Source organism: Bubalus kerabau, chromosome 10 (assembly GCF_029407905.1).
Source record: "Bubalus kerabau isolate K-KA32 ecotype Philippines breed swamp buffalo chromosome 10, PCC_UOA_SB_1v2, whole genome shotgun sequence".
Classification (NCBI taxonomy): domain Eukaryota; kingdom Metazoa; phylum Chordata; class Mammalia; order Artiodactyla; family Bovidae; genus Bubalus; species Bubalus kerabau.
Window position 1 is genome coordinate 26,485,990 of NC_073633.1, and position 23,860 is coordinate 26,509,849.

Here is a 23,860-nt window from a genome sequence, read left to right on the forward strand (position 1 = left end):
GGTTTTTCTTCCTGGGATTTATCTTAACACTAGCCCATTTGCCCTTCTCTGACTTTGTGGTGCTATGAGGAGATTAGGACATTTGAGAGCCTGACTAGATAAGGAATGATGGAGGGGGTAAGAAATCTACCTTCATCCTTCCCTTTCATCAAAGAGTGGCTGTTCCTTCCCACTTGCTTCCCAGGGACACAGAATCCCACTACTCACGTACTTGGCTTGACAGAAAGCAGCGTGCCAGTCCCAAAGATGAGCTGGTTGGCAGCACCCCCATAATTCACACAGCCTTTCAGTGCCTTACAACAACCCACAGGAAGGGGCATGGCAGGATGGAGGCGAATGGGCTTAGTCTTCCCAGGCTAAAAACTCCTGAGTCCCACTGCTTTGAGAACTGACTTGCCAGGTGTCCCTTTAGGCTCCTTACACCCTTCACGTGCCCTGACATGACCTTTTACACTACATCCTTGTGGGGCTCGTGCTGAGGTCCAGAGCCTTAGGGGGTTCTCCAGCAAATGGCCAGAAGCTTTGCAAGCATCTGCTTCCCCATGCAAGATAGCAGCCAGAGACGAGGATGTTGGGGAAGTGGCAAACACTGCTTTCATCCCCTGGCCTTTGACTGTGGCTCTTGGCCTTTTCTCTGGCCTTCTCTTTTGACAAAGTGAGACTGGTTATATCCTTGGGAAAGCATTCCAACCATCTTAGAGGGAATCAACCTTTGTAACAGCCCAACTCTGCTCTCTTGGAGGGCGAGTTGAGCACTGTTCACTCTGGAAGCTGCAGATCAAACAAGAGAGTTGGTGGCCGACACTGCTTCTCGCTGGGAGTGAAAACCCCTTTCGGGTCGAGTGCCTTTTCTCCAGCAGGTTGGGTTGTTCTTAAAAATGTAATTTGCATGCTATGCCTCGTGTACTATTCTACATGTCTCTTCTCCCTTACAGTCACATCTCTGAGACTTACCTGGCTTTATAATTAGTTTGGTCCCAGAGCCCCAGATCCACCGATAGTTGCCATCCACACAAAGACAAAAACCTTAACAAAAACCTTCACTGTCCTTCTGGGGAGCCTATTAGAGATAAGTCCCAGATAAAAGTCCAGAGCCAAGCACATAAAACAATGTAGGAATATTGACTATTGAAGATTATTTGCTCATTTAATTACATTTGATTCCTTTGCCCATTATAGATTCCAGACACAGATGATGAAATCAAATGACTCAACATCTAAAGTCAATCTCGATCTCTCTGCACACAAGGGAAGAGTAATTCATAAACAGTTTTCAAATGGGAGAAGCTGAACTTGCTTCACCTTCCCCGATACTTTAAATAAAAATGCAAACGAGAAAAACAGATCATTTGTCTGGAGTCATGATGCATCTGATTTTCTACTGTCTTGTTTTCACTGCTGGTAAGATTCTAGTCAGTACCATGGTATTCACACACAGATTGAGCTGATTTGGTTTACAGAACCCTCTCTCTGTGAGACATGGTATCCCCGGGGGAGTGAGGAGCAGACAGCCAGAAGTGGAGAAAGCCCTACAGAGCACAGCGTTGGGAAGGGTGGCCCACAGTACCGTGGGGATGAACCAAAGCCAGTTGACTGTTTATACAAAACATTTTTGCAAAATCTCTGCTTGGTTTCTACGACTTACTTGGAAAAACTTGTAATCTGGTTCCAGCCCCAAAGATGAGTTTGTCCCTGTTGGAGCACAGTGATACCAAGGCCTACAAAAACCCCTGAGCTTCGCAAGGTGCTCTGCCCTCATCTGGCCCCTCTGCTTTCTCCCTATCTCTGACACCAAATAATCACCAGTGGCAAAGAAGATCTGGGTATACATTTCAAACGCCCATGCGATCATCAAACAATCAGTTTTTGTTTTAGTTAAGTTCCATCCCCTGCGAATTCCTACGGCCTGTGCTTATTATGTTTTCAATTCACAGAGATGACAGCTCAAGATAATTCACTGTAAGAAAACAAAGAATCTCAGGCTGTAATCCCAGTTCTGACTTTTTGGGTTTGACTTAAATTATTTAACTTGTCTGCGCTTCGGCTTCTCTCTCTGTGAAATTATGTGTGATGATGTGTGATCCTGTTTACTTTCTCAGAGAATGTTGTGAAGGCAAAAGGGCTGGTGAGAGGGCAGTGGGTTACATGCAGCAATGCATTTTGAATAATGTGGGGGGAAATTGCTTGTTTAAGCCAAGATATTATTAACACGAATAGGAGGGAATATGTTAGCTAAAGTGTACTGCCTAAAAAACTAACAAAAAGCTTTCTGAGGAAAACCTGAAGGGGAATGTATCTATCTTACATGTTTTCCCTCAAGAAAGTTAATGGACACAGTCACTTAATCTGCCAGAGAAGACAGGCCTGGAAAAGGTCTGCTGAATTCTTAAGTCTGACTGCCGGGAGATAAGAAGAAATGACTGTTCTCCCACAGCAGTGATGAGCATAGATTAGGTTCCCACCACGTTCTAATTTCCCTTTGCTGTTGGCAGCATTAACGGAAATCAGTTGAAGTTATATCTGAAAATGAATTTGATCGCCTTAATCCAGCAGTGTGGCTAGATCCAGAAATCGTATCCCATCAGAGACTAGCTGGGAAATGGGGTGGGGGGATAACTCCTTTATTTGATTGACATACTAACCCACAGAAATGAGAACAGATGCTTATACTTATGAGGTATAACAATCACTTGAGTGCCAGACCCCAAATGCAGCACATTCCCAAAGGTCCACCATGGCTGACTCCACTACAAAAACCTGCCACCCTTCAGAGCCACATATGTGGAATCAAGGTGGAAGCTACAGTTTTCCAGGGAGGAGGGGGCTCAGACACATGCATCACGAAGGCCACGGTGGTCCTGATTCTGTGACCCACCTTCCTCCAGAGACTCTCCCTCATCCCGGGCCCAGCTCCAGCCTAGATACAGGCATTCGGTACCCGGGGCGGCTGGGAGGATTCCCTCAGGTGCCTGAGCTTTCGGAGGGTCACTCATGGAGTTGAGGACAATACCACTGATGGCCAGAGAGGCTGGCAGCCTCTTTAGTATGTGGTGGAGCTGGTGCTGGGGTGGGGATGAGACTCAGGAATCACAGGAGAGAGAAAGGAGTTAGATAGAGGAGTGGGAGAAGGAAGGGGCTGAAAACAGAAGGGTAGACCCACAGAGCAACAGCTGATGTCAAAATTCGTCCTGCTCTGATTTGTGAGAACACAGGAGTTCTAGAGGAAAAACATGTTCCCAGCTCTGTCAGTCACCCTGACATATTTAGTGCTATTTCCCCTCTCGTAACAACCTCTGGTATGCAGCTAAGAAGGGGTGCGCTGCAGAGACACCCGCAACCCCCCCCCGCCGTCCCCACCCCCCCACCCCCCCGCCCCCGGCTTCTCACTCTGTTTTGCAGAACCATCTGACCAAATGTTCTACACCAAGGGGCAGGAAAGGCAGCCACAAAAGATCCTCTGAATCTGTTTCTTTCTTTCTAATTAGGCTGTCAATCTGTTTAGCTAATAATTCCTATGAAGTGTCTTAATCTCTTCCAAGGAAAGGAGTCATATAAATGCAAAACAGCAGCAGCCGTAAGTCAAATGGCTTGCTGGGTGTCTTTGTGTGCAGAGTTGCTGTTGAATAGAAGGAAAACTTGCTGTGTGGAGATGAGACAGAGGAGGGAAAAAACACAGCAGCATTTGTTTTTATTAGGCTGAGTCTCTACAGCACAAAGTAAAACAGATCTGGCAATTATTTAGGTAATGTGACAGTCAATTCAGGCCATTTTGAGCCCAAAAAAGGTTTCTCAAGGAAATGCCTAAATATTTGGATCAGCTACTGACATTAATCAAATTAACTGGATGATTGTGCTGTGCAGACACAAGCTAATGAATGTGCCCTGCGATGGTTCTCCCGAAAGGGTTACATTTTGTAAACTTACATTAAAACTGGCCCAATATTTACACCCACTCTCTTCATTTTGGCACTGCAATTGACATTTCCCATTTTTTCTTACAACATGTCTTACATTTAGAGCTGCAAAAGTAAGGGTGACCTTCTCCCTGGACAGTCTTATCAGGTTAATACACGGAAGCTCATTTAGAAATTCATTAGGTGTCTGGGATGTGAGAGCTGGTCATTATAGATTAAGGGCTTTTTCTCAAGTGGCAAAGAACTTACGGGGGAGGATGGTGAGGCTTGTTCCTGTCCCACAGACAAGCTGGTTTGCTCCAGAAGTTAACACAGTGTTTCTGCCCACTACAAAAACACTTTATTCTGGGCCATTTTCTTCCTCCTCTTTCTCTGTGAGGCTCACCCGGGGGATACCATACACATTTTGACTCTTTTGATTCCTACTTGATGATAGCCTTCTACCAACCATCCTATGGAAAAAATGTTCTTTCCATGTTTCTTAACAAAAAAATCCAAATTATCAACAGTCTCCCATGTTTCCTCCCCATTTTTTCACACAAAAACTTATCATTTTCATGTTACCCATCTTCCCCTCGAAAGGCAATTCTTAAGAGAATTCTAGTGGCTACTGGGTGGTTCTCACTACAGTATATTATTGCGTAAAATCACCTTTAGTTTTGGTGTACTTCTTACACTTGATGTTTTTATGTCTCCCATCAAATTATATTCTCTTGGTCTTGCCCAGAAATTCCAGACCTAACTCACCTCAAGTCTTGCTCCTTTTTTCACCACTAACTGAAACCAAGTGAGTTAGAAAAGACCATACCAACCAAGCTTCACCCACATTCTCCTTACTAGTGTTAACGAAAGATGAAATCTAAAAAATAAGAGTCTTTGATAAGTTGAAAAGGCAGAGAAGACTAACCAAAGAATGAGCTTAATGGGCAACTCCGGACTGTTTGGAACATCAGACCTACCTGGTTTTACTTGTAACATTGTCCCCTGCCCAAAGGTGAGTCTTCCTGTGTTTCCTGAGTCACACTGTAATGCTCTACTTTACAAAAACTGTAAAAGGAGATCCTTTCCTCCCTCCAGCAACCTGATCTAGTAATAATAACTAATATTTATTGGAGACTTACTATGTGTCACTGCATGCAAGGCCCTTGGTCAGTATTAACTCTCTTAATCTCATAACAATGCAGTGATATAGGTACTATTCTTATTTCCACTTAACAGATGAAAAAATGAGGCATAAAGAGATTAGGTTACCTGCCCTAAGTCACATATCTAGCAAGTAGCAGAGTTAGGGTTTACCCAGGCAGTTTGATTCCAAAATTCACCTATAGTGGCTAAACCTTTCATTGGCCTTAAAAAAATTCTGGGTTCCCCTTTAAAGTGTGCATTCCCGTAACACTGACTAAATAGTTAGCTCATCGATCCTAATAAAGGTGCCCTGAGAAGGTTCTCCTGAAAGTCTTATATTTCATAAACTTAACATTAAAACTGGTTCAATATGTATATCCTCTCCCTTCATTTTGGCATAGCAATTGACATTTCCCATTTTTTCTTGCAACCCATGACTTACATTTAGAGTTGCAAAGGTAAGGGTGACCTTCTCCCTGGAGAGTCTTATCAAGTTAACACACAGAAGCTCATTTAGAAATTCATTAACGCCTCTATCAAAGATGTCTTTCCCAAATCCTCTGAGCTCACTGTATCACCCCCGCTCCTCTCCCCACAGCTTCAGCCTGGAGCTCCAGAAATTCCCTGGGAGCTAGCCAAAGCCACAGCAAACACTGCTGGGAACCAGTCTGATTGTACAAGGCACAATTCTGAGCAGGGTGGGTGGTCCCTAAGATGTTTCTGAAGAGTCTTGGAGAGAAGAACTCTTCAAGAGACCAGAGTTAGGATGAAACCAACTTCTTTCCCTGTTGCTTCTAGTAAATCTACCATAAGACTGTGAGCCAAAGAGAACTGAGAGATGCAGAAATCACATGGTAGGTTTGAGTCATGCTGGATAATCCATACTAGGGAGATGCTCTCCAGGGAGGCCACTGGGAAGGCACTGAGTTCTGAGAGTTCCCAGCAGCACTGGAGTTACCTTTGGCTGGAGGCTAACAGGATTCACTGATGGCCTGTGATGATGTTGGTATAGTGTAGACTAAGGAGGCTGTGATATATGACATGTACTTTCACCTCGTCTAACTTTTGATGCTTCCTGATGGCTATTTTGAAATGGGCCACCTGTTTGCTCTGTAAGACAACAGTCAAACACTCCAATTGCTTTCCCACCAGGCACATCCGAACTGTTCTATCTAGTTATTTTGATTGAGAGGTAGGCGAGGACTCAGCTTGGGTGGACAAGAGAAGAACACTACTCATTACTGCACATTTAAAACGGTCTGTCTAAAGAGGAGATGGTTTCTCAGATACTTCAAACTACAGAGACAGGTTTGAGAGAGTTAATTTGAAGACTCACTTGGATTTACTGCCAGACTTGTCCCCAGTCCCCAAATCAGCTTACGGTTGTTGCCAGTATTACACAGTCATAGAAAGCTTTACAGAAACCAACCAGGCCAATGTGTACCAGGAAATCCCTTTCAATCCCCAAATCTAGCCAGCGTGCTCCTCCAGCTGGGATCCTGGCCAAAGAAGCAGTGGGGAAGACTGCTCATAATCGTGGCCAGTTTACAGCATGGTTGGGACACAAAGGCTGTTCTGAGGTTACATATTTCATCCCCCAACCTCCAGACCAAGCTGTCCTCTCACCAGGTCAGCAAGGCATGGCAAAATCCTCACAAAGTTGCTGGAGAAGTTTCTCCCACTCCAGTGCTCAACCGTCCCTGAGTTCAACCCAGACTCTCTGATGCAAATGGTTAAGACAAAAAGGACAAAGAATCTGTTATCCCCCAGCTTATTTGTTTCTGTTCCAGAGAATTACCTATGTGCCCATTTTCACAAGTACATATGGCATATATGTATGCTGTATCATCCTTAGGATTAATGGTTAGAAGTAACTTTAAAAACACTGGGTGGAGAAAGTCCTCAAATGAAGTTCAGTGCCATGGCTTCCTTTAGAAATCAGAACATTCATTATGGATTCAGCAGAGATACTCACGAGGTTTGACCATTAACCTTGTTCCCCCTCCAAATGTGAACACGTTGCCTGCATTATTATTCACACAGTGATCTTCAGCTCAGCAAAAACCTCCTGGAAACTGAACTAAGTTTTCCCTAAAGATCTTCTGGAAGAAGCGATACCATGAGCATGGAGAATATTAAGTAATTGTCACAGTAATAACCTGGCACAGAATCCTAGCTCCAGCTTGGAGTTCAGAACTGTTTCCACATTGGATGAATGGAGGCTATTCTTTCTAAATATTCTAAAGAAGGAATTTTCCCACAAAAGCCCAGAGTACTTTCCCACAAAAGCCCAGACTGCCAAAATCCTAGCTATCCTCTGGTGCTTTAGATAATAATTCTCCTGAGGTTCTGAAGATCATATAACTCATTTGGACAAAGTAGGAACAGTTCCTATCCATGGCACCAAAGCAAAAGCAGTCAGAGATGCTTCATTGCAATGGTAGAGACTGAGGGCAGCTGCCACTGCCCACCCAGCAAGAGGGGTGGGCATGTGGGTCCACCCTTTCAGGATGCTGGAGCCTGGCTCTGATGTCCAGGCTCTCGAACGTGTAAGGGGATTCCTGCCTTGTTCTCATTCCAAAAAACTAGAGACAGTTGCAGGCACTGGTCAGTGCTGGAGCTCACCCTTGACTCCAGCTCCAGACCTTTCATCCCCAACTAGGACAATCAGCAGGAAAAGGACTTTCACTACTTTCTATCTTTGTCCTAGTGAAGACTTTTCCTTTCTTACTGTCCCTTTCTAGGGAGATAACACAAGCCAAGGACTAACCTAAAATCATTCTTTTAAAGGTAGCTTCTCCTGTTCTGTCAAGGTGATTCTTTTGAACCTCTCTTAATTTTGAGGTAGCTTGAAGGAAAATCTGAGAATGATTTTACCTTTTACTTCCACTGTTGAGTATAGGGCAAAGTGTGCCCCCCCTTCCCCACCTCTGGGCACCGTGGTGGGGACCAGGGGCTTAACAACGAACAATCCGGAATGGACCCCTCCAGAGGGAAAACAAGAAATATGCAGGAAATATTGCAGCCCATACATTCCTACTTGCGTTAAGTCAATGTTGTTCTCCTCCAGAGAATGTCTTCCCTCCTCTCCACACCTGTTACAGAAGCATCTCCTTCCTTCCTACTTTGCTATTTGCCTGTTGGATCGCTTACCCAAGCCTCCGTCATTTTGAAGAAGGGATATAGTTTCTCAAGTTGTCCTGTGAAATGAAGTCTGGTGACACTTGTGCCAGGTCTCCTGGCTGAGAAACAATTTGTTTCATGTCTGCAAGTCTGCTTTCATTGGTGGGTCCGTGGAGTCTGATTTATGGACACCAGGTTCAGGTGTGGGCAATTGTAAGCATTCAGGGGAAGCAGGTGTCCAGTTTGCCTGGAGCAGAGCATTTGAGAAAGGGAACAGCTGGAAAGAGATTTGGAGAACAGAAAGGGTCCAGGTTTTAGAGAGCCTGCTTTCCTGATGACTCAGACAGTAAAGAATCTGCCTGTAATGTAGGAGACTTGGGTTTGATCCCTGGGTCAGGAAGATCCCCTGGAGAAGGGAATGGCTGCCCACTCCAGTATTCTTGCCTGGGGAATTCCATGCACAGAAGAGCCTGGTGGGCTACAGCCTTTGGGGTCGCATGAGTTGGACACGACTGAGAAATATCTTTCACTTAATTACTTAAGTCACAGGCTAAGAATTGTACATGATGGTTTCTCAAAACACGAATGCCCAGATAAAGCACTGAATTGGATGAGGGGGAAAGGCATAAAGAGGGGTAGGAAAAGCAAGTGAAAAATGTGGAATGACAGTACAATTTTGAAAAGAATTCCCGTGTTTAGAGGAATCTCTCAAAGTCTTAAGCCAATAAATATTTTCTAGTAATTAATATAATTCTTATTAAATTGGTGGTAAGTTCACATTGGTGAGCCCCAAGCTCTCCTTTGTCCCTCCTGTCCAGAGTGGAGGGACCCAGAATGGCCACTTCAGGCAGCTGCTATTTTTGCTTCCATAGTTTACAGCAAGTATTTCCCTTATGTTACCTTTGCCTCTCAGATACCAACAACATTTAAAATAATGTCTTCCCTGTAATACTCACTTGTTAAAACCTGCAGCCTAGTGCCCGCTCCAAAGACGTATTTGTAGTTTCCTGAGTCACAGTGCTACGTGGCTCTACACAAACCAACATAGGGTTCCCCTTTTCTTACAGTAGCTTTGGAGTCAATTAGCAAGATGTCATATGCAGTTTTTCCATGGGAAGGTTTTGCCCTCATGTTTTTCTAAAAGGGATTTACTTGGGATAACATCTCAGTTCATATTGAAGTCTTCTTGCTTTGGTTAGGTCTGGGCTTGCAAAACTTCCTCAGTCTCAGGCTATGTTTATCTTAAGCGTGTTTATTAAGTAAAGAGGCTGTTTTAACAAACATGTCAAGATTTAAAGATCTAAATGATGGTTGAACCCTTCAAAGTACTCCCTTTAGGATCAGTTTATGGGCCACAGGTCATAACAATGACCTTATTTTACAGTCATACCTCATTTTTTGGAACCATGATAGTACCAGTAATTATTTTGAGTCCCTCCTTTATTTATAAGTCATGGCTCCAAAAGCTTTTTGCTTATTAATAAAAATAAAATTTGCCTTCAAAAGATAAAGCCATCAAGGCTGCTACAGGAAGAATGTTCCAGGCCCTTTGAGGGCAGATTCAAAGGAGGAGGTGAGCAAAGCACAGGAGGGTGTGTGGGGGACTGAAGTGTGTGTCAGTGGCTTGACTGGGCCACTCATTTAAATGTACAAACTCTTATTTGTTAACAAATCAACCTGGTTACTTATTGTCACACCCAGTTCAGGCACAGAGGGTAGCTGACAAAATACCAGTGAAGTGTGAGATGGCAGGCATTTCTGCAAAGAGTGTGCCTGCATGGAAAGCACCTCAGTTTCTATAATTCTAACAGAAAAAACCCAAACCCAAACCCCAGAGCTCTGAACTCTGCAAGGGTGGAGATAGCGTATACATTTTCAACACTGCTTGTTGTAATACATCTCTCCTCCCCTCTCCCTGACAGCTTCACAACTCAGATAAACACCCTGCTTTATCACAGGCAATCCAGTGGCGACAGGGAGGCTTCCAGGGTACAGGGGTCCTCTGTCCCTCCTGCAGAGTAGACTCAGCCAGGCTGGGTGATGGGAGAAGTCTGTGTAGGGAACTCCTTTGTCCCCAGAGTGAAGGAGGGGGCTGTCCACTGACATGACCCATTGAGGGCCGTCCTCACACCAGAGAAAGTTGGATTGTTCCACTGTTCTCCCATCAGAGGAAAGCCACGAGAAGCTTGTAACTCCTGCTGCCCACCCCTCACACAAGCCCTCAGTCCACCTGCCGGATTTTCCAATTCCAGCAGGTGACACAGCATAAGTGCAACCAGCCCCTCAGTGCTTATCTGTTAAGGACACGCTTCTGTGGCCATACGCTGCTGTTGGTAGCCTCCTTTTTCATTGGTTTGTTTCTGTTTCTATCACCAAGCTTTTCTGCCTCTTATCTCTGCTTTTTCCCCAAAGCCTCAACGTGCTTTGTGGACCTTCAAGAAACACTGACTATGGTATTAATACAATTTATCAAACTGTCCATAGGACTGATAACTAAATTCAGCCTCTAGGGAAACATGTATTCATATCTTACTCACACATCCGACATAGTTAACAACTGCATGCTAAACGAAGCAATTAAATTCAGCTGCGTTTCAACAGGTCCCTTTGGATGGCTCTCCAGAAAGGATAAGGAATTAACCACAAGAACTCACCGGGTGTGACCAGCACTGAGGTGCCTTGGCCAAAGTGGAGCGCGTAGCCGGCATTGAGTTCCACAGTGCAACTTCCCTAAACAAAAACCCCTCTCTTCCTCATGGGACCCTCCATTAAATCCAATGTCTAAACACCCATCACCCTGCAGTCACAGAGCTTGTGGGTCTCCCTGGGCCCTCTTCCAGGAGACCATTGCTGAGAAGGTCGCTCACTCACCACAGTGAGGTGGGCGATCGCTCCTGAGAAGTGCCAACCTGGGGAGGGGGCCCTGTTACACATTGTGAAACCCTGTGTCCAGCAGAGGCCAGGCCTGTCGGAACTGATGACAGCCAGGGGCTCGGACCAGGGCAGCTCTGTGGGCTCATGGCTGAAGGGCGGCTAAATTTCTTCTCATTCTCTCTGGATTGCGCTTTTAGTTGCACTCATTGATTAGTCTCTGAAATCCCCCAACACTTACTTGGTTTAACAGAGACCATAGTGCCTTTTCCAAAGATGAGCTTTCCTTGGCTGTTGCCAACATTCACACAGTCATATGGGACCTTACAATTACCAGTGGGTGGGAAGGATTCAGGGGAAGACAGAATATGGGAGACCACTTGCCCTCTAGTGAAAGTCTCACTGCTTTGCAGCCTCAACTCCCAGTGCCTTGGCAGGGATAGGACATGTCTCTAAAAATAACAGCTGGCAGTGCAGACAGATCTGAGCTTGATCTTAAACCCCTAGTTTTGCTCCCAGAACACTGAGTTCTGATGGCTGACTCATGCCTGAGACACGTGGAACAATCGCAAGGTCAGGCAGAGATATGCCATCTAGCACGGGGGTCAGAGAGTGGCTATTTTGGGGACTAGGGACCATGCCACTTTCATAGTTCTTACAAAGAATAACAACAACCATAAAATCCAATATAAACCCAACAAAGGAGCTGACTGTGCTCCTCTTGGAGAGAAGGAGGGATCTTCTTGAGGAAAACCTGATTTCTGAGTTGTTTGGTTTTTTAAATTTGGGTTTTGCATATTGTCTTTAGCATTTTTATATATCCAGAGCCAAGGAAGAAACCAATGAAAATTTCTACTCCTTTGTTATCCGATCCTAATTCTTAGGATTGCCGGAACTCATCAAGAAACGGACTCCAACCAGCTCAGGTACAAAGAAACCAGGTGCATCTACCCCCTTGGGAGCAGCAGGGTCCCAATCCTGCTAAACTGCACAGAACAGCCCTGCCTTTCAGACTGACCTGCTTCCCTCACTTACTTGGTTTTACCGTCAGTCTGGTCCCTGCTCCAAAGCGTAGGTCGTTGTTATTATTGCCACAGCAGTACACCCTCTAACAAAAACCTCCCAAGGAAAGCTTGCAGCCAGCCTCCCAGCGTGGCAGGGGCAGGGGGCAGAGGCACCAACTAAGACCACAACACAACTGTCCCATTCTCTCTCTCACAGGAATGGGACCATTTGTCATGCTACTAGGCTGTTCAAGTGGGCACTTCTCAGTGCACTGAGCACAGCTAATCCAGAACCCAAACTGGCACTCTGAGACATAGCATCAGCTCTCTAACAGGTTCCCAAATTAGGTATAAACCCATGCCACAAACAAATCATGCCCAAACACATGATGTGTCTTCAGGGACCACTGTATATGAGTTACTGCCTGGTGGCATGCTCCAGATTGTTGATAATTTGCATCTTAATTACGGGTTCAAAATACTCAAACTGCTCATCTATATAATTTCACGTTAATTATCATGTAGTTATTTCATAATTGGTAAATAATGAAACACGGCAGTGTGTTGGGGGAGAGAGAGCGTTGGTATTTCATCAGGTTTTCAGAGGATCGAGTGTCTAACTCCACCAAGCGTCTAGCCCAACAATTACTCTCAGAAGTTGAGTGTGTAGGACATTAAGCAAATTTCCTGAGAGTCACTCAAAAACAGTCATTAGAAGGTCACTTTAGCCCACTTCCTCCAGTTTGCACATGTCACCCTTGAAAAGTTATCTGGAAGAGCAGGGCTCTCTACTCTCTATTTGAGAACCCTTTTCATTCTGTTGCTCAGAGTGACATAATCCTGGTGATAAATTCCCAAACCTGCTGCTCCAAAGAAAACACACAGAGTAACAAAGACTGAAAGAGCTTCAAGTAGGGAGAAGTCTGTTTTCACAGGTGGATAGGAAAGCCTCAGCAGTAGAAATAAAAACTAGCACAAATACTGATGGAATGCTGCTGCCTTCAGTGAGACCACCTCCCACTGCAACAAAGGCAGGACTGCATCCAGCTAGGATATCCCCTCCAGAGCACTCCTGTTTCAAAGGTTTCCCTGGTAGGTCAGCAGTAAAGAATATGCCGGCCAATGCAGGAGATGTGGAAGACATGGGTTCAATCCCTGGGTCGGGAAGATCTCCTGGAGAAGGAAACAGCGACCCACTCTAGTATTCTTGTCCGGGAAATCCCATGGAGAGTGGAGCCTGGCAGCCTATAGTCCATAGGGTCCCAGAGTCGGACGTGACTGAGCGACTGAACACATACACACAGTTGTTACCTTAAGGCTCCTGTTACCTACCAAGGGTGACCTGAAGTCTCGTTCCAGTCCCAAATATGACTTTCCTGCCACTGCCCGTGTTACACTGTGAGATGCTCCATGACAGAAACCTGCTGCTGGTCTCCATCCTGCACTCTGTTACTCAGAGCTCTCCCCATGGACAGGCTGCCCAGGCAAGCTCTTGGGGATCCCTTTTCATCCATCTCCCAAACTCTGCAGCGTTAACCCTAGGAGGGTGGTGGGGCTCTGGCCAGAGACTACCTGTTGTGGCCCTCTTTGACCTCAATTCATCATGGAGTGCTGGCTAGCTGATGAAGACTGAGAAGTTGTCAAGTTCAACTCCCTAGACACTGGGAATTGAACTCCTTGTCCTTTCCCTTTCTGGGTTTTATGTTAATGAATCTCTCTTGTCAGAATTTGATGAGAGATGGGACTCAGAAAGCAAATGATTAATAACTGTTCTAACTTAAGGTCCCTAAGTCAGGTGGAGAAGAGGGCATGAAGACAGAAAAGAAGAAACGATCAAACTTCTATCCACACAGCCTTGTCCACAACACCCATGAGAGTCATTTTCATTGCAAAGGTGTTGATAACAAAACGGTTGCTATATATTCATGCTTCAGTCAGAATCCAGAATCCCCAGTAATGGGGGTACACTCACAATAAGCACCCAGGACCCCCACCCCCCCAGACTATCCCCTCCCACATCTACACATCTCAAAAGTGCCTGTGGGCTTAGGACCTTGCTGATATGCCCATGGGACCAGAGGCTCATCAGCAGGGTCTGGGAATGTTCCCATGCGGTCTGCATTGAGGTCTCCAGCTCTCAGGCACAAGCACTTACGGGGCTGGATGATGAGCTGAGTCCCTTTTCCAAAGATGAGTCTGTTACCTCCTCCTGTATTCACACCCCATGTCAACCCTTTACATAAATCTCTCTGCCAGAGACCCATGCCCTGAACCTCCAGAACTTCTAGCTACGGCTGCTCCAAAGCCCACAAACACCAGGAACAGCTCACAGGCCTGCTGAAGCTGCTGGTCATTTCTTCCCCTCCCTTGTTGCTGTTGTAAAAACTCGAAAAACACATAACGAGGTAAGGGGACTGGAGATGAGGGCAGGGACTGCCGGCACATGGCTACCAACTGCACCGCTGTTGATTTCTTCATGAGAGCAGACAAGGTCACAAAACACGCCCCTGTCACGTAGGAGAAGATGGGGAGGACAGAGGCCCTCAGCCACGGACATTTAAAGGGGCTATGGTTTGTACATCTGGCATGTAAAACAGGACAATGCAAAAATTATGCTAGAACAAATGATAGGAAGAGACATAAATGTTCCACTTTCCTCTCAGACTTACTGGGCCTCACTGCTAAACGCGTCCCGGTCCCAAAAGTCAGCCTGTCTCCGCTGCCGCTCTTCTCACTGTTGTCAGCAGCTTTACAGAAACGGGGCAGACGTCTGCCACGAGTGTCACCTCACCAACCTGTCTGGCTGGCTTTCTCCTGACACCGATCCCAAAGTGCCCTACAAACCAAGCACTGCGCACCTTCCCTCACACCTCTCCAAGTCACAGGCTCAGGATGAATTTCTCAGCTCAAAACAACAGGCTAAGGTTTCTATCTGACAAGTCTAGACACCCAAACAGCAAGCAGTGCGGTCCCGCAGAGATGCTGACATTTAAAAAAAAATTTAAGTTCTATTTCAAACCTTAAAAAATTTAAGTTCTCTTTTAACATCAGTTAATTGGTGTGTTTAACTCTCTCAAAGGCAATGTATGGGAATTCTTTGAAAAATTAAAAAATTCTACAGTTTATAATAATATTAAGTTTATATAAAACCCCATGGTTACCTTTGGAGGAAACGAGGAAACCATTCAACATTCTCAAACTAGTAACTACAAGGAAAGAACCAAGTGTGTACTCTTGCATTTCTTATAACTGCATGGGAATTCTTAAGTGAATCACATTAATAAAGTGTTTGTGTTGTACTGAGATTTCACTTTTTCTTCCTTAGAAACAAAAACTTCTAAACTCGAGTCTATTTGATTTGTTAGGAAACACAGGTTGGGATTAAGGTGGGCCAGAGCGCGTTTTATACTCACGAGGTTTGACTGTCAAAGTGGTTCCTGAGCCAAAGATCAGTGTGTTTCCAGAATTCACACAGCATCAAACTCCTCTACAAAAACAGCTCGTGGGTCTTAGCGTGTGGGGTGGCGTGGGAGTGAATGACTTGGTCTTGGAAACAGAACTCTTCCTCTCTGCATGTAGGACGTGCTGGGTTTTGGCCAAGAAGCCAAAAATATTGGAGTTATCACAGAAACTTCCAAATTTGAAAAGTTTGATTGTGTATGGAGTTTCCCTTGTGTTTGCTCTTTGCTTCTTGGAGTAGGATAAATGCTATGCCTCTTCTCTAGAAGGAACGAATGCTCCAAAGATTCAGTATTTCTTTTCTTCCAGTGCTTTTCTAACCCTCTAGCAGAATTTTCTTTCATCTCATTAATCCTAATCAGACTCCCCTGTTACAAATATTTCTACTTTGTTGCGATGTCCTCCAACTTCAAAACCCATAGCAACCACCAATCAGTAAAAATTTCTGGATGCATTGATTGGAAACAAATTCTTTGCAGCTGGCTTCCACATACAGTTTTTGAGTATTTGGGGCTCTGAGTTGATTTAGAACCACTCTGACTGTCCCCTGCTGGGGAAAGCACTTTTACTGAGTTGCTCTTGGTGGCACAGAGGAGAGTGACATTTTCACCGAGTGAGTTATGTTTTCACCTGGGGAAGTCCCCTGAACACTTCTGGCTACTGACCATCACTGCGTCCCCACAGCTCAGCTCTCTCACTGTCTTGCTTTGTAACTCTCAGAGCTCCCTTTTCCTAGATACAGAGCCGAGAGAGTACCACTCCTCTACCTTCTCCAGACAGAGAAGAAAAAGGCTTTGAAGCCTAAAGGTGCTTTATCCAGCCTAGCTGGGAGGTGCTTAATAATGTAATTTTCACTACAATAGTCTGAGCCATCCAAGTCCTCAATACTCATGCCTTTAATTTCTAATGCAGAAAAAAGAGAAAAATATTCCTCTAGGTAACTGAGTGGTTAAGACAGTTGAGAAATCCAGACTTGGGCAGGTTCCATCTATCCAGTTCTTGCCCTTCCAGTATTTGCGAGGTTGTCTTTTGTTACAGAGTCTACATGTTCAGATTTTCCACAGCTTTAAATTTGAGATGTGAGAAATTTATTTGCCCCATGCTTTTTGCAGTACTGTACTCTGGGTGTACATATCCAGGATTTATCTCGTTCTTTCTATCTCTCTCTCATTTATCAACTATCAACTATCTACCATCTCAGACATAGCTTTTTTTTTTTTTTTTGCAGTTAATTCTGTGCCTTATCCATGCTGTAACTTACTAAATGCTCGAGAATTGGTGATGGACAGGAAAGCCTGGCCTGATGCAGTCCTTGGGGTGGCAAAGAGTCAGACACGACTGAGAGACTGAACTGTACTAAACTGAGATGTACCATCACACTGATAAACTCCACTGGGGGACCGCCCTCCTCCACGTTTTCCAAGTTTAACCTTCCACTTGGGACCAGAGCTCAGTTCCCACTGTTCTGCCCTACCTAAGGCATCAGTTCTTAGCACCTTCCCAAATACCTTCACCATCTGCAAAAAGAAACACATTGGACTAACTTGGTAAAATTATACTCTCCAGCGTTCTGTCTGCCTGCTTCTCTGGGTCTCATGGTTTGCTTGTCATTTTGATAGCCTACGTTTCAACCATTTCTTCCAAATGACTGCAGTACTCAAAGTTCAAATTATCATACAAGATAAAAGTGGAGATGCAGTTATTCTGTCTGAATTCTCTTCACATGTCACATTAGCACACGATGGCAGCAGCAAAAACAGAATTGTGAATCATATTTTCAGCTTTGAATTAAATATTCAAGACTGGAGTTCCCCCCAGAAAACTCGGATATTTGGCTGACGCCCATCCCTCCCATTTGTGAGAAAGGACGGGTGGAAATTTTTCTAAGTCTGCTCTATGTAGTGTGACCTCCAGAATCTCACATAGGTGACCTAAAAATTAAAGAATAGCTGATTTCCTGACCAAGAATGAAGTACTTACTGGCTGTGATGGTGAGTCTAGTTCCTGTTCCAAACTTTAATTGACTGCCTTGGTAGTTAGACACACAGTGTTCTAAGTCATTACAAAAACCAAGGCTCCGAGCTCTCCAAACCCTACTGTGCAGCCCCCATTTCTTCTGAACCCCCTTCTCCCAATACTTCACCATCAAAGCTGTCAGTGACCCCTCCATACCATTTCCTGCTGGACCAGCTGAGAGAAAGTGGAAAAAAGGCTATAATTAGGAGAGGCTTGACATGTGAGAACTGTTTAGATTTTTCTGCCAAATTTTCTTCAGAGAGGACTAGACATCCCCTTTCTCTCTCCAGGTGCCATCAGTGAATCCCTCAGGTCTAAACATAGGATGAGTCTGGACAGCCTGCCATCTTTCTCATCCTTTCATACCATTCCATATTTCAGTTTTCTCTGAAGTCGCCTCTTTCCCCTCCTTTAGCCTTCTGGGCCTTTTTCTTTCAGTTGAAACTTGCCCCCCAGTCTCTGCTCCTGTGGCCTGTGCCGTGACAGGCCATGCTTCTCTGGTCAGTGCAGGTGTGAGGGGCCAGCTGGTGGGGGTGGCCCGGCTGCAGGTGACATCGTTTGTCCCCCTCCTCCCAGGAGTGTCCAGGTGAGGATTTATGTTCCCAAGCATGAATCACTCTTGGGGGTGGAGGGGGAGGGACTCTGCTCTGTTCCAGATAAAATTCTATCTAGTTTAGAGAATTAGGACAGGAAAGCCTGGCTTGCTGCAGTCCACGGGGTCCCAAAGAGTCAGACACGACTGAGCGACTGAACTGAACTGAGTTTAGAGAAACAGAGTAGCAGAACTTGATGATTTCTTTCTGGAAATTAAAGGGTTTGCTCAACACAATAGGGATGGAAAATTTTCTTTGACTTACTTGGAATGACTGTCAAACTTGTCCCTCTCCCAAAATAGAAGTTCTGGCTGTAGCTGTTCCACTGTGATAGGAAGCTCAGCAAAAACCAGGCAGAAGACAGAGCTGGTGCAGACACCTGGAGGCCCACCCGACAGAAAGACAGACAGACAGACAGACAGACAGACAATATCTTGTCCTGTGCAGGCTCAGGGGCCAGGGCATTAATGGAAAGGAGCTTCAGGGCTTAGAGCAGCTCTGACCACGAGGAGTGGTTGGAGCGACCGAGTCCTTCTGAGCGGGGGTTAAAGGGAAGGTTCCAGTGCTTTGTGGGCTGCTCGAGGTCTAGTTAAAGTTGTGGGCCCATTTGTTTTATGCGTGGACATTTAAAACATTCTTTTTCTTTGAAGATTTAATTTCTCTCCTGATGATCACATAATTCTGAAGCTCATTCTCATTAGGTCTCTTTATTACATCTTTTAACTCTGGGAAGGATTTTATTTCTTTGTGAAATTTTTGGAACAATTCCTTTTCTTGGGAATAACCCAGATGAGGCTCTGATCACTTGCTCCTGTCCAACCTACCTCACTTTCCTAACAGCCTGTTACAGTGTCCATGTTCACCCACCTGATCTTGTACCCCACGAGCAAGGAGAGGGTACAGTGAGGAGAACGCAGGTTAGTGACTTGTTTTTCAAATTGCCACGTTCAGGTCCAAGGTCTCTACGATACCTTTTAGGCACTGCCATTCTTTGACCTCCTTTTCTGATCACAGTGATTCCCTCAGCTTTGTGTTTTCAACCACCATGCCACCAGCACAGCCATCCGAGCCCCATGCCTGTGGTAATTATCCCCGCCACCCTCCACAGGCAGAGTCACAGGCAAACTTACTTGGAATGACTGATAAGCTCGTCCCTTGCCCAAACATCAACTTGTAGGAGCTGTCACACAGCCATTGAACACTTTGCAATAACTGACAGGTGACTCTGTGATCTCAGACCCCAGTCTTTCTTGACGCCACTTCAAAAGGCATCTCAGGTAACTTCAGATGAGAGTATGGGGCCACAGTTAGGTCAGATTCTTTGGGGGATGGTAGAAAGCTTGCTAGGAACATGTGCTTCTTCACCTTGGGGTCATTGCAACTTCTGACATGCTGATGATTTTAAAAACATCAGTGAGTTCCCTTGTTGTCTTCTCCCTTCTCTGTCCTCAGGCATCACACTATGTCCCCATCTGCATCTCATTTCCATCTCTAAGCCCCTGTTTGGTGACACCAGGTCCTCAGGCACCACTGATCTGCCTTCCCCGAGACAGCATATATTCACAGGCTGCTGTGATTAAAGGACTGGAAATGCCAGCCTCTCAGAAGCCGAGACCTGGGCCCCTCACTCTTGATCGCTGGTCAATATGTTGTCCTCATTTGTCTGGCTAATGAAGAACTGACCTTTCTAAGTGGATGCTTTTTTTTGCTGAAATGACAACTGCCAAAGAGCTAACAACAAAAGCAGAGCTCCGAAGGCTGTGTTGCCCTTTCAGACCCCTTTGGCATATTTCAGTCAAAGGGTTCCCAGGCTCAAATGTCATCCTCTCAGTTTCAGCTCCCACAATACTAGGCTTGGAGAAATTCAACAAAAATTGGGGAATATTGGTCCAACCTGCCCCCTGTTCAGTAGACCCAGGCTCTTCTTGGCGGCATCTTGCACATTCAAGATGGTCATCACAAGCCAAGATTCAGCTTTAGAGTGGCACTTCTAGTGCCACATCCACCTGGTGTGAATTGACGCTGCCCCTCAGTAGAGCAGATAGAGACCACGATATCAGAAAACCCCAACCCTCCATCCCCACTCCTGTCTCCATCACACAGAGTAGGGACCATGCTGTCTGCCTGGTCAACTATGCCTGCACAAAGACACAGACCTCGATTCTCATCCCTTTAGCATCAGGAGACTTTGCCCTCAGTGGAAAGCCTGGGAAAACAGTGCCTGCAACACAGTCAGAGTGATGCCGCCCTTCTCTGTGACACCCTCCTCCCCATCTCAGTCTTATCATGCTGCTGTTAAAGACATATTTCTACTTTTTAATATTTTAACATTTCCCCCTTCCTATAGCTCATTCCTTCCATTTATGTTTCTGAGCACCCACGGGACTCCAGCCTCCGTGATCTGTTTCCACTGGACTCCATTAGCATCCTTGCAAGAAAGGAACAAAAGTCCTAAAATGCAAGACTACCTGGGGGACACTGTGAGTTTGGGTCTTTCTGGCTTCTTGGCTTCACGGTTAGTCAAGTTCTTTCTTTTTCTAACTCAGAGCTGCCGTGGTACTCCCTGCAGTGGAGAGTTTTACAACGACTGACAGAAGGAACTTTATGAATCTTAAAGAAACAGAGCTTCTCACTCTTCCCAGCGGGTAACAGCAGCAAACACACCAAAGCCAAATCTTCCTATCTGCTCTAATTATCAGCAAGGATACAAGTCACCACGAGGAGAAAGGTATTAAGCCTGGTATCTGAAACTCTTTGGAATTAATTGTAATCCCTTGCCTGGTGGTTTAAGTGATAGGAACAGTGGATATGTGTGTTTTCCCACCCCTTTCCCCCCCCCCCCCCCTTTTTGTAGTTTTGCATCTAGAGAAGCCATAGGAGACATGCAGGGAACATAGAGGGATTTGAAATAAGACCCTGGATTCCCATTCAGTTTTCATTTTTTCCTTCTCTGCTTTCATTTGAAACTCATTCTGAACTGAATGCCACAGACTTATTCAACCTCTGCTGTCAATTATCCCTCTCCTCTGTAGATGATACCAGTGAAAATGGCCTCGGCTGCACCAAGAATTTAAGGTTGATATAAGGAAGAACTTTCTGATGAGGAATGGTACTAATGGTTAGAATGGGTTACTCAGGGGACTCGACTGGAAAAGGGACACCCTCACCCCCAAAGTTGGGCATCATGTCTAGAGAAGGCTCTGAAAGCAGCAGACTCTTTTCTATCTTTCCAAGGTCAAGGTCAGCTTTATTCCACAGCAGTGGGATAGACCCAGAGTCTCAAAGGGTTAGACCCAAAGACTCAAGGTCCAAAATGGAATCTATGAATGCTGAGATTAAAGAAGAGATAGGACCCTGGAGGCTACTGGTCAACGTCAAGCAAGATCTGGTTTCTAGGCAACACACGTTTCTCTCAAAACTAACACCACGGCTGAAATCCCAGAATTCCCAGTATGTTTCTATGTCCTGTTACACTTACTTGGAAGGACAGTCAAAGTGGTTCCTTGTCCAAACATCAGCTTTCCATAGGCACTACCACCAGTATTTACACTGCAATGGAAGCCTTTACAAGAACCCCGGGGGCACCCCCAAGGCTCACAGACAACTTCCTCTTTAACTCCTTTGGGTGAGAAGAGACTCACCCAAAGGGGTCTGAACCTGGGAGGCTGAGATTCTTCCCACCTAAGCTCAGAGAACCATTTGCATGTCTGGTCCTGGGACGCTGACCTCCTGCATCCCTCCCACCCCCCGGTGGGGGGTGGGGCTGTGTTTTGTCTCTGTCCATTTCCTCTGGTTTCCATCCTGAGGCTTACTGATTTCTCATGTTCAGCATTTCTCTTTCTAAAGGTCTCATTTCCATTTTACAGCATCATTTTCAGGACAATTCCTCTGATCGGTTTTCAAGACATGTCCTCCCCTCCCTTCAAGGTGTCACACATTTCTGATGACAATGAATTGATTACAAGGAGACAGGAGGAGAGTGTTCAGCTTTCTGGAGGCTGACTAGAATTTGATGAGGTTTAGCCTCCAGCCTCAGGAAACACCATCTCCTGAGCTTCCCTTCATGCCCCAGCATAAGGAATGAAAATGATGGGCACTTTTGACTGAACTTCCAGTTGGTCTTGAACCTGAATTACTCATTACTGAGAGCAGTATCTCACAGAAAGTTTACATCTGAGCTTTGTTATGTGATCAAGCATCCTGGGGGCTCTTTTGAATTTAGGAAAGAAAGACCTTTGTCTTGGGAAACCCACAATCACAGACAAATCGGGACAACTGGTCACCCTGTAGGCTCATCTGAGGTGTCCTGACCTCTGAGCAGCCCAGCAGCCATAATGGGAGAGTTAGTTGAGGCCTCTCTTAGGGTTGCTCGGAGTTTACTTGGAGTTACTCTGTGTTTACTTGGAGTTGCTGTAAATTGCGTCCTTTGATCAAACACAGCTTCCACTGCTGACAGTCACAACTATAGGAAGCCCTGGGGTCTCCTTGGCTGTGTCAGATGGATGCCACAGACCGTGTGAGGAGCCAAATTCAGGCAACCTCATTATTTGGCACATTGTGATCAAGCCCTGTCCCCAACGAAGATGAAACACAAATATTTTAGCTCCTTATCTGCATTCAACTTTTAAACTCTTCAACTGTTTGACTGAATTTGTGCTACTCTCTCTAGTCATCTCTTCAAGCAACCACTTATTAACAAAGTGTCAACATGAAGCATGAATCGGGAGAGAGGGAAAAAAGGCTATTATTTAGCAAAGAAGAAGTGACATCTGCTTTAAGGACAGCAGTCAGGGATTCAAATGACCCTCTCATCTCTTCCTGCTTCCTAGCATCACAGTTTACAGAGTTCCCCACACCATACTTCAGCCGCTGAAATTTCAGAACCTAAGCAAAATTAGATGCCTACTCTCAGCGAAAGTTCTCCAGCAGACGGTGCCAAAGTGTCACGATAGCAATAATCTCTGTCCTCTGTTGATTGAAGGAAAATAGTATTTAAGGTCCCTTGGACTCCAGCCTTGCCTTGGTAGTCCTCGTAGAAGACGAGTCCATTGTATGGAAAATATGGCCTACAATTACTGTCTGGAGCTCTGGAAAAATGCTCGCCCTGCACAGATATTTTCTTTGCAAGGTGAGGCTGTCTGCTTCTACACTTTACTGTGTGGGGGTTACAGCTCTCATTTCCCCGAGTGGCCCACCAAGTACTGAGAGGAACTCTCAGCTTCTCTGTGCATTCTAGAACACCCACCATAGAGCTCTCCCTAGTGTTTCCAGCGAGACACCAAAGATGAAACCAGTCTGGTCCCCAGTTTTGGCCGCCCACCCTCTGAAAAGTGATGTCCTTGAATCTCCCAGGTGGCTCATGTGAATCCCCTTGAAGCTTTAATTAGCTAGGATCTCAGAGACTACTGAGTGCATGGGATTCCACCTTATTCACTGTTTCTGTTGTTGCAGACGTGTGCTGGTTTTGCCCTGCTGAGCAAGGCACTTCTGCGTGTGACAGCTTCACCGCTGAGCTAACCACACTGACTGTTTTTCAGGCAGGACCTAGCCCAGAACATTCCAAGCTGGCTGTTACCAGGGCCGCAATAACTCCTTTAGCACTGCATGCCCTGCATCACTTAGGCATTTACCCCCCCACCCCCCGCCCCCCCAGCCAGTTTTGCAAGAGCTTCGCCTGGGCTGTATTTTGTAGTATGCCTCTCCCAGTGCTGTATCCTCTCCTAATCATAGAAAGCAGAACTGAATAAACAAAACT

At 45.5% G+C, this 23,860-nt stretch overlaps 1 protein-coding gene across 1 annotated transcript in view; it reads right to left on the bottom strand.

Annotated features, from left to right (window-relative positions):
* The window catches only part of LOC129621090 (T cell receptor alpha chain MC.7.G5-like), a 378,238-nt gene that overhangs the window by 43,542 nt on the left and 310,836 nt on the right, over positions 1–23,860 (bottom strand). The window contains exon 4 of the mRNA XM_055537116.1: positions 13,370–13,413. Coding sequence (XP_055393091.1) covers positions 13,370–13,413 — 44 coding nt within the window. The remainder of the gene's footprint in view (positions 1–13,369; positions 13,414–23,860) is intronic.